Source organism: Orbicella franksi, chromosome 10 (genome assembly GCF_964199315.1).
Source record: "Orbicella franksi chromosome 10, jaOrbFran1.1, whole genome shotgun sequence".
NCBI lineage: Eukaryota > Metazoa > Cnidaria > Anthozoa > Scleractinia > Merulinidae > Orbicella > Orbicella franksi.
In genome coordinates this window covers 29,632,597-29,643,731 of record NC_138154.1, presented here as the reverse complement: position 1 = coordinate 29,643,731, position 11,135 = coordinate 29,632,597, and the positions used below count along the sequence as shown (strand labels likewise).

The 11,135-nt window shown below is 38.1% G+C and overlaps 1 protein-coding gene across 1 annotated transcript; it reads left to right on the top strand.

The window, feature by feature from the left end:
- Positions 1–41: 41 nt before the first annotated feature.
- Positions 42–10,586, top strand: LOC145499851 (arrestin domain-containing protein 3-like). The gene is made up of 5 exons (XM_081479379.1): positions 42–777; positions 3,917–4,161; positions 5,221–5,428; positions 5,894–6,054; positions 8,433–10,586. The coding sequence occupies exons 1-5, from the start codon at positions 531–533 to the stop codon at positions 8,841–8,843; spliced, it is 1,272 nt and encodes a 423-aa protein (XP_081335505.1). The 5' UTR covers positions 42–530; the 3' UTR covers positions 8,844–10,586.
- Positions 10,587–11,135: the final 549 nt, after the last annotated feature.

Genomic DNA, 11,135 nt, shown 5'->3' with positions numbered 1-11,135 from the left:
GAAAAAGCTAGCACGCTGCGAGGCTAAATACCATACCCAAGGGCATGTTATCATAACAACACATATTTTTGTCACGGTAACTGCGCAGAGAGGCGATAACTACGCCTTTTGTTAAACAAATCAAAAGCAAAGTTGAGTGACAAACACAGATCACGACCACCAAGCAGGCTTAAAATATAGGTCAGCTGTAGCATATATTAGGCTTGTACTGGACTGTGCTCGCGCCCGCTGTTTGAAAAGAACGTGCGAACGATTGTGGCCACAGACTGGTAACCGAAGAGCGCTCGCCTGTTTACTGAAGCCAAAACAAAACTGAAAAGGTGACTTAATTTGCATTCTCGACCTTGGGTATAGAGCAATTCAAAAACAACGCTTCAGCTATTCCGAATCAGTTTTTCCGGAAACCTTTGCGAGAAGAGTTGTATTAAATACGGGTAAAGTGTCTGATATTCAGATTTTTTACAAGCTCTCTTCGTCGAACTGTTCATGGAAGTCGCCTTCTACAACTACACAGCAATACACGTGTAACAATGGCATCAAATGCTATCGAAACATTTGAAGTTAAACTTGACGAGACGAATCGCGTATTTTTTCCTGGTGACACTGTAAGTGGGCGAGTAAATTTGAAACTTAACGACGATTTAAAGATCAAGGAAATGCGACTCGAATGTCTCGGTGAAGCGTACGTGAATTGGCCAGAATACTCAGGCAGCTACACTCGATACCATTACAACAAAGAGCGATATTTCAGCACTATGGCTGTCATTTTTGGCGAAGGTAAGTCACTTAAATTAGTCTGCAGTATATGCTGTCTACAAACATTGCGGCAGATGTTTTATTAGCTGCTTTGAAACTTTTATTTTCTGCCAAAGAATCTATTATCATCCAGTAATCTGGTGCAATAGTAATTTGAACGGTTTTCAATGTTATGCAAATTTATAATGTTATATAGCACGAGAATTCGAAAAGCGAAAATGCAAAAGCAGGTAGTGATCTGTGGGATGCAATTATGATTCTGTTTTTTGGGGGGTTTTTTTACGTTAACAGCATTAATATTTTATAACTACAGAAGTTGACTAACTCCTAACTCTGACTATATTGAGTTTAATTTTCAGTGGAATTTTAATCATCATCGAGCCCCAAAATAGGGCTTTAAATATTTCGCCGATATTATACATTTATATTTAGTCAAATAAATCTAAGGAAGCTTCAAAGAAGCAAAATTTTTGCCATATGCATATTTTACGTTACCACCCATTATCAGCTATTCGAGGTAAAATGTCTGCAATTCGACGGTGGTAGTCGTTTGTGGAAACCTAGAAATCCGTTTTAAGCGACCGTGCGAGGCTTCTGTTTGATCTGTCAGGCAAACTGTACTGAAATAGTCATTTTCTCTAATTAAAATGTTAATGATATTAGTTGTAAACAGCAGTGAGTTTCGATTTGTGGAATTTAAAATTAAATATCGTGGAGGATCCGATCTTTCCATGTACCGTGCTCGTCGTAAACGGCCTTTACTTTAAGGTGGTGTCGTACGAGCGGATTTGTGACGCGGATTTTCAATCCATGTTGTAAGAGATATCCTTAAACACAACTTTGTTGCCGAAACGGTAGGCAAAAATTTGCATCACGACACCAATGTTTTTTTGTAAGTTCGCGCAATAATGTTGCAGGTTTTTGAATCGCTTTAAAAAAACCTGCAACATGTTACCGCAACGGGATGTTGCGTTAAATGTCGCGCTGTGCGCCATTTGACACGATATCCATTTTTAACGCAACATTGTTGCATTAAAAATCGGCGTTCAAAATCGGCTGGTGTAATACCACCTTAAATTAAAAGAAAAAGCGTGGTATCTATCTATAATGTTTACATGGCGAAAATAAACTGAAGTCTGGTGGTATGGTTGACAGATAGTGTTGTTCACAGTAAGTATTAATTGTTGACATTGTTTTGACCACGGGATTGATCCCTCGTTTATTGTATATAGTCGACAACAGTTTGCGCGTGGCATGCGTCATGTTAGACCAGTTGAATTTTACCACTATCCCTTGGAAACTCTTCAATTCTCTGAAGCTTTCTTTCATTTTGGAGGAAATCTACACGTATTTATCTAGTTTTGCCATCGACTTAGTCGACGTAAAGTGCATGAAATATTCATAGCCTAATTCAATATTTCATCTTAGTGCTGGCGATCATTCAAGCACATTCGCCACATGTGTGGGTATATTCATGTGATCTGATCTGACTTCTGTGTTTTCTGGAAGATTTGCAGTTGATATGGGGAACATGCTAATCCTTAGCTTATTTCACTCACAAGCTTATTTGCAGTTTCCAGAGGTCAAAACTGAAGGGTTTACAAACGTGATTATGTAAATTTAGGCGATGTATTTATTCCATATTGATTTTAAATTTGACAGACTCAAGTGGCTATTTAAATTCCTGTATCAAGTATATTCAACTATGTCTCATATTCAAGTCGTTTCAGTTGGACAGGGTGTGTTCTTCGAGCGCAAACCTCATCGCAGAAAGGCTGCTAGTGAACAGCTCTTAATACCAACAGCTGTATCTCAGTATGATGCAGTGTACGGCGGCCTTCCTTGCATAAGTCAGATTACTGAAACAAAGAAAACATGTTTTATGTCTTTAACCCCACCGGCCGGCTATAAGCTCTTATCAATTTTATGAGTCCATATCGAGTGGTATGTTTTTGGTTGGTTATCATAATCAAAAAACGGCAGTCAGTTCTGGTACGTCAGAAGAGCAACAACTGTCTCTAAAGATTTCTTAGCACTTGATAACCTATCTTATCGCTTGTACTTGCGAGTGGAATTTGAACTCGAACCGGCCACGCACAATTACTCGCTAAGTTTTAGTCCCCCTCCTTAATTCAGACACTGAATAACATCGGTGGCATTTAAGAACATTCGCCACCAAATCTTCTCACGTTCGCATTTTTTAAAACTTTTGCTGTATTTAGATAACGATCAACTCATGTCAGATTAAAAGCTAATATTGGTATACCATAAATGCCCAGCCATTGATAAACCAATAATGGTAATCTGAATATAATATGGTATTATAGGTTATCATAGCAACAGTATAACGGGTTAAAACACCTTAATTTTAACTTTAAGTGCGTGTGACTTTTAAAACGGGCTTAGTGACCCCCATTTTTTTGTTGTAGAATTGTTTTAAGCATGATATGATGCAACTTTTTGCAAAGTTTAAACAAGAAAAATCTTCCAAGGGGCCTCAGAGCCACCTTTAATTTTCGAACATTCACCTATGTCGATACCAGTATTTTAGTGGTACATTTATCCGTCAAAGTATAGCTTTGTGCTGGAAACTGTTGCCAGTCTCCTTAAGAGAGTAAACAGCAGGCGAAGTAGACACAACCGGCAACAAGCCCTACAGATATGTTTTCGTTGTCGAGTTATCGCGCGCGCTCATAATTGCATGGCGTGGCCTGACATTGGCTGCGAACCTCCTTAAAAAATACTTCCTTGCACTATTTCAACTTCTGCAAATTTACTACAAAATTTCGTGGACGGCTTTCTTGGGTAAAAGTACGTGTATTGCAAAGCTACCATCATCTTGGGTGTGGCAAACACAGCCGAACGGAAAGATCAAACAAATCTAATAGGCTTTTCCGGTTATACTTAACTGTTGTTTTGTGGCATCGGAATATTCTCTGATTAGGAAGTGGAATTTAAAAGCATCTTTTTTGCTGTTATTTTAAACTCTTCAGACACTACTGCATGATGTAAAGCGCACTTGATCATTTTATAGAAAGCTGCGCTATATCAACCTTTAAAATTATTAATAATATTATTACTAAATTAAAAAAGAAAATATTAACTTTATTTAAGTGTCAAACGTATGTACTGAGGTATTCCACTTTCTATTGTTCACCAGGAAAAGAAAAGAAAAATGGCATGAACTCGGTTGCTTGGATCTCTGAAGGAAGTTATCGTTTCTCATTCAAGTTCATCATACCCGACAAATATCTTCCCACTTCCTTTGAAGGTCGCCATGGTAACATTCGATACTGGGCTCGCGCTGTGATTGAAAGAAGACTGGGTAAGAGTGACATAAAGACTAAGCCAGCGCAGTTTCTGATTGGTGATTACGTGGCACTGGAGGACTTTGATCATGTTTCGGTAAGTAAAATATGTTCTCTGTTGTATTATTGAAATAGTTCCTAGTTCTTCGTCAATTATATGTCTTGCCTTGCATCATTGTAACTAGGCAACACACGCTTTATTACCCAAATAGCAAAATTCTTGGTTACAAAAAAAGATAATTAAAACAGAAAATTAGGTAAAGTCACCCAGAATAACTTAAAAGCTAATCGAGCTGAGTGAAATTATATAGTATTTATATAAAGAAGTTGGTTGGCAGTAAAGTTTAAAGGGGAGAGCATTAAGGATACAAAATAAGGGGAAAAAACAATAAATAAGTAGGCGAAATAAATCAGTAAATCACTAAACACCTAGGAATAAAGTGATTTAGTAATAAGTCACTAGTAAGTACCAGATGAAAACTCATGAATATAGCTTTTCAGAGACTTGCACGCGTTGCTTTTGCCTAGAAACGACATCACACTAAAATCACCAGTCGCATGCGGGTAGTATTAAGGAAAATAACCGAAAATTACCAATAACATCGAAACTTTTAGCGAGAACTACGAAGGAGAGTCATTTTGAAAGTGAATGCGCACGTGGCAATTCGTGAGATAACCTTCCTTCAGCTTCAAGGCGACAAGTCCCTAAATAGTTCACTCTAAATGCCCCAGCTGACATTTCGCAACTTAGTGGTTTCAATTGATTTTAAAAGTCGCAACATTTTTTGGAAAGTTGTCTGTTCCCACGTAACAGATTACCTCATTTTTTTTTTTTTTTTTTTTTTTTGGCCTACCCTCTCATTGACTATACAGTAGCTCTCGACCAATGGGAGCGGGAGAACACTCTCATTCATTGTCAAAATTGGAATAAATCATGCAAAATAATGTAACAGACTCGGCATGAAAGAATATAACGCGCCCGAGATCTCTGTCAAAAAGTAACCAGCAGCTTTTGCTGTAAATAAGACCTGAAAATTCTCTAGGCTCCCATGAGATTAGAACCAAGGACCCTTTCAACGCCAGCCGAGGGCCCTTGTTCTACCTCTAAAATACTAGTAAATGTGTGATTTATCTCATCATCTTGGCTTTACCTTAGGACGTTGTAATTGAAGAAGACTCGCACACAACAGGATGGCCATGCTTTAGATCCGGGACTTTGGCACTTAGGGCTGAGCTCGACCGAGGTGGCTTCCAACAAGGCGATGACATTAATTTGTCTGTATTGGTTACAAACGAGACATCACGTGATGTAGCATATACTGAAGTGTCTCTTGTTCAGCGAACTCTGTTTGTTGGTATTGAAGGTAAAACTGACTGCTCTTTAAATAACATAATTTCAGTTTAAAAATGCGATAACCCGGCTAAATGAGCAGCAGACCTGTAGGTTTAAAAAAATTGGACGACTTATCCCTAGCATACATGTAGTAGTCTACTTTGTGCAAAATCCGTGAAAGAAATAAAGAACATGAAAAGGTTGGCTATCGGGAAATCCAGTCACTCCCTAACTCGATCGGTGGCACTGATGTTTAAAACTGTAAGTATATGGTTCGGGTTTGCGCTCAGTTCACCAGTGTTCACCCACTCATCCTTTTTTCCAGCTAGTCCAAAATAACAAGAAATAACAATAAAGTACTGGAAGCTATTCCGCATTCTTTAACCAGGACAGCAACAACCCCGCAACCTCTTTTCTGAAAGTGAAACTAAATGTTACATGTTATTGTTAAGTACTATTGATTTTAAAATCCCTCTCATTTCTCATTTCTTGTTAGGTGGCAAGACCTTCAGTGACCAGACGATATGTTATGTTAGAAAAGAAGGCGTTCCAAGCGGATGGGAGCAAGAATTTCCCAAAATATCACTGGCTATTCCGCCCAAAACCTTCCCTACTCTTATTTCTTGCAAGTGTATAGCGGTTCTTTATTTCATTCTGGTAAGTAGACCATCTTTAAAATATTGAAGTTGGAAAAAAGAATTCGGATTTGGAATACAGATTCCAAAATGTCAAGAAGGGTTATCATGTTCATTAGGGTCTCGAGGGGGCTAAAATACTGATCAGGACCTGAATTCCTATTCTCGCCATCTCGCTGAGTTGTAGTTAACACTCTGCTACTTCAAGCTCAGATCTTGCTGTCTGAAGAAGATGACAGAGCAAAGAAAATTTAATATGCTAAGCAAGCTTTGAAAGCCAGCAATAGGTCATATTCGTATTCTCGGTATTGGACTAGAACTAGCTTGCAAAGGAGGCTAATGCGGGGGAATACCGTTAAGATTAAATTTCGATAAACATTTCAAAATAAAAATGAGCGATAGAAATTTTACACAACGTTTCGATGTCGTCATGACATCATTATCAAGGCTTTCAGGGTACTTGAGGTTCGTAAACATCAGCTTCAGGCGATCACATTTAGTCACGAAAGACTCCCATGTGGATGACAGGTGAAAAGCACGGTTTAACATGGTTTTAATGAGCGATTTCTTGTACCTTTTGTCCACATGGCTTTGGTGATGGAGTAGTAGACCGGTATTTGTTGGCTTCCGGTAAACACTGGTTTCCAGTTTGTGACCTTTCTTAAGTATTTCCATACCAATAAATGGTAGCTTGTTGTCAGAAGCACGTCATCCACATGGGAGTCCTTCGTGACTGAATGTGATCGCCTGAAGCTGATGTTTTATACGAACCTCAAGTACCCTGAAAGCCTAATTAACTCCATCATTTCTCACTTTGTCACCTCAATGATGACCAAAGATCCTCTCGTGCCACCTCAACTACCCGTCAACGAAGATACTGTTCACCGAGTGGTATTGCCATTTAAAGATCAAACGTCGGCCTATGCAGTGAAAAAACAACTATCTGACCTGAGCAAGAAAATCGATCACATTCTTCAACCAGTATATATTCAAGAGTCGCAAAATCTGTGAAGATCTCAAGATGCGTGAACCAAAACCATCTCTAATTAATCAACAATGCGTAGTGTACAATTGCCAATGTGATCTGTGCGATGCAGAGTATGTCGGGTATACCAGCCGGCATTTGCACCAACGTATTGATGAGCACAGGTTCTCCGCAATCGGAAAGCATTTAAAGAACGATCACGGCCTCTATAACATCGACGACCTTGCCAATAATTTTTCCATCCTAAAGAAATACAACGGAAAACTGGATTGTTTGATTTACGAAATGCTGTTTATTAGAAAGAAGAAACCTAGCCTGAACACGTAATCGGATTCCATTCACGCGAAACTATTTATTTAAACAAATATGTTAATGAACAATCACACCTGTCACCGCATATATAACACTGTTGAACCGTTATTTTCTTGTCACTTGATAATGATGTCATGACGACATCGAAACGTTGTGTAAAATTTCTATCGCTCATTTTTATTTTGAAATGAATACCGCTAAAAAGAGAAAAATGTCATTTGCATTTGAAAAGATTCCCTGCATTAGCCTCAGTTGCAAGCTGGTTCCAGTCCAATACCGGGAATACGAATATGGTCTATTATCCCGAATAGATGCTAACAACACCGAACACTAGACCTTGTACGAGAGAGTCCGAAGAATCTCTTAACGAGAAGAGAATGTATGCCTCAGTGCCATACATCAAGGGCACTTCGGAACGCCTATAAAAATATTCTTTGTATCACACGAGTTTAGACTTGTCCACAAGTTTATCAAAGGCGTGGAACAGTCCATCACATCCATTGAGAACAATTTGGCGAAATTTATCGTTTATTGTAAACAAGACTTAAGGGGACATCATTCGAGGGATTCGTCAGCCATTCTTGAACATTGCCAGCTCACGGGACGTTTAGTGGATGCCAACAAAGCAAAAGTTCTTTCCACAGAAAGGCGAGAGAGCAACACGTTCAAACGTCGCGTAAGGGAGGCGACTGAGATCTAGTTACGAAAGCCTTCTTAATTGAATAGAGATAATGCCTTCGAATTAGTTAACACCTATGACACTATCTAAGCCCTCGAAACCCCAGTGAACATGGCATAAACCTTCTATCAAAACCATTCACATTTTCATTGTGGCTAATGAAGTTTGGTCCAAGAGAACGATATATTCTAGCAGGACCAATCTTAAGAGGTTTTTAATGCGGACAATAGCAACTGGCTAAAATTTCAACATTTAGAATGATGAATTGTGGGAATGGGGAATGTCATGATGAATTAATGGACTGGGCCTGCGTCCAGGATGAAGTAAACACTATCAGTAGATGAATGAGGTTGCTTTCAATAGTCCGTTATATAGCTTACTCGTTTAGTTGACTGTAACTTCAATCTCGTCATTTCATTCTCAGGTCAGAGCAAAGCTGAAAGGAAAGTTCACAAAGGACGGTTACCTTGAAATTCCAGTTGTCATTGCTTGCTCCGCTGACGAATCAGAAGTTCCCGCTCAGAAAGAAGCACAAGTTAAGCCTGCGTCCCGGCGTCCAAAACGGAAAAAAGGGACATTTTTCTGCGTCACAGGAAAGACCTCCTTAATGGGGGACCTTAATGATTTAAACTTACAATTTTGGGATCAAAACGAAGGAGATAATTTTATTGTCAGCCCCATGTCCCGACGTGTTAAGAACCTCGAAGGTAATTTTACAGATATTCTTAATCAGTATGATTTGACGAATTCTTATCGCGAAATTGCAACTAGAAAAGAATCTGATACAACGCATTTTTTAAATAATGGTGGATTTAAGCTCATAAGTATAGTTTGACTGGACGACAAAATAATACTCGATTTTAATGTGGGACATCAATCAGATTTCAAAATTATTGCACGAGAGTTTCATCGACCGAACTTTGTACTACACATGAAATTGGAAGTCGAAGACGAAAGACTTTGACAAATAGTTTTCCGTCCTTTAAGGCTGGTTCTCATTAGCGCATTTAAGCATAAGCATAAGCATAAGCCGACATAGACAGTTCCAGTAATTTGTTGATAATTAGCGCCTTTTTTGGGGGAAAATTCGTTGCAAAAGGTGCCGCGTCTGTGTATGTCGGTGTATGCTTATGCGCTAGTGAATACCACCAGCCTTAAGAAGTGCCACACTGAGTTCGATTGTTTAGAACCTGAAATGTTACTAATAGATCAAGTTCGATATATCAATATTCTAAATAACATGGTTCCGAGGCTTTCGTGACAAAATTGTAAACTTTTTAAGTTTCGTTTGTCTCTCAATTCCCAAAAGAGACTTGAATACAAAGAAAATAACACCAAATATAGACGTTGTCCTGAAAGCCTTGGAGCCATGTTAAAATATTGATATATCGATCGTAACCTATTAGAGACTTGTCACCATCTCTCAATGTCCAACCAGACTCAATCAGAGCAAAACCTATTTACGTGTCATTGCGTGTTAAATAATTACTTAATATGTTTATCTTTTTCTGACAGTTTATTTTTTATCTTTTTGAACTTGAAATTGGTGTCATGACGACTCTGAAACGTCGTTAGTTTTATCATAAATTGTCACTTGCTTGTGCATTACAAAACCTTTGCTTATAAAGCAAAGATATCTCAAATAAGTGTTATAAGCTCTGCTTATAGGTTTAATAGAAATAATCCAAATTTTCAAGAATTCCGCAATGATTTGTCATTTCGTTAATGGCAAGTTAAAAATAGTTACTTGAAGTCTAGTATCTAGATTATTCATTTATACTGTACGTACATGTTTACTTAAGCTTGCCTTATATAATAGCTACACGCGAAAATAATCACCCTAGGTTAACTATATCACAAAGACTACGAGGAAACAAGCAGACTTTATTAAGCTCAGATACTACCTCATCTCTCCCAACACCCAAGTCAGCAGCGTAATAGCTGTTGAAAACTCTACACAAAGAAAAAAAATCAAGATAAAAATTCAAATGCAACGTACCTTCTGGGGCTGTTGTCGCTGATTCACACACCCGAGTATAAATACAACGTCGAGGACAACGTGGAATTGAAAAAAAATAATTGAATTTAATTATATTACGGTGCTCGCACATGTTGTTTGTTTTGCTGTCGAATTTCTAAAATGAGCCCAATTTAGTTGAAAGACATATTTTTACCCAAAATGGACGATATGTGAACCATATCGTTATTTAAGTATCGGTTTATAGTAATAATTAACAATCAGTCGCCTCAGGCTCAGTGTGCATTGACGAATATTTACTGAGACGTAGATTCAAATAAATGAAAATTTCATTCAGCAACTGTCTGGTACGTTTACTTCCTTTAGCGAAATGTCATATTTACAACATAGTGCGGCGAATATAGTGTCTCGCAATCCATCAAATATTTTCGCTCGCACGCGATATGTCTAAATGCGTCATGTGACTGAACATGCTCCAGCTTAAACTGGGGAATATCCGAGTGATACTACCCAATTATATTGTTTATATAAGCCGAGTTTTCGACCAATCGGAATGTCCAATTCATGACCATCAAGCACTAAGCAAGTAAATAGTTCTGGTCCCTGGGAAATCCCCCATACTTCTTACCTGTTATAAATACAGATTACTTTCAAACGATATGAATAACTTAAGATTAAAAGTCATCGTTTTAATACAAGAGTGGTAAAAGTACGTGATCTTGACAAATTTATGAAAATAGAGAACAGAGATCACTGCTTGGAATATATCTTTTTTCTTTCTACCGAAAATTAGATTTCTGTTTTGCCAAGATCACAACAAGGGAAAGAAAACAAAACGGTGATAAGCGTATATTCTTTGCAGAAATTTCGATGTTCTCAGTTAATCTCTCTACGTCTCCCCTCGAGTAGGTTTTTTACAATAACTGTCTAATTTCTTGCGCGCTGATTGGTTCATTTTTATCATCAATAGTACGCTGGACAAGACCGTTCTGGATCGACGCTTTACAACAAAAAATTAAAACGAACAACGTGACACAAATAATTTTGTGATTGTCTTAAACTTTACTAAATTCCACACATGGTAACTTAATTTTATATGGATCACGCAAGAAAGGCTTGCGTTACACCTTGTCTAAATTTGGTAACTGA

Coding starts and splice junctions, on each gene's coding strand:
- LOC145499851 (XM_081479379.1), top strand. CDS start 531: ATGGCATCAAATGCTATCGAAACATTTGAAGTTAAACTTGACGAGACG. Junction 778..3,916: donor GGCTGTCATTTTTGGCGAAG/GTAAGTCACTTA, acceptor ATTGTTCACCAG/GAAAAGAAAAGAAAAATGGC. Junction 4,162..5,220: donor AGGACTTTGATCATGTTTCG/GTAAGTAAAATA, acceptor GCTTTACCTTAG/GACGTTGTAATTGAAGAAGA.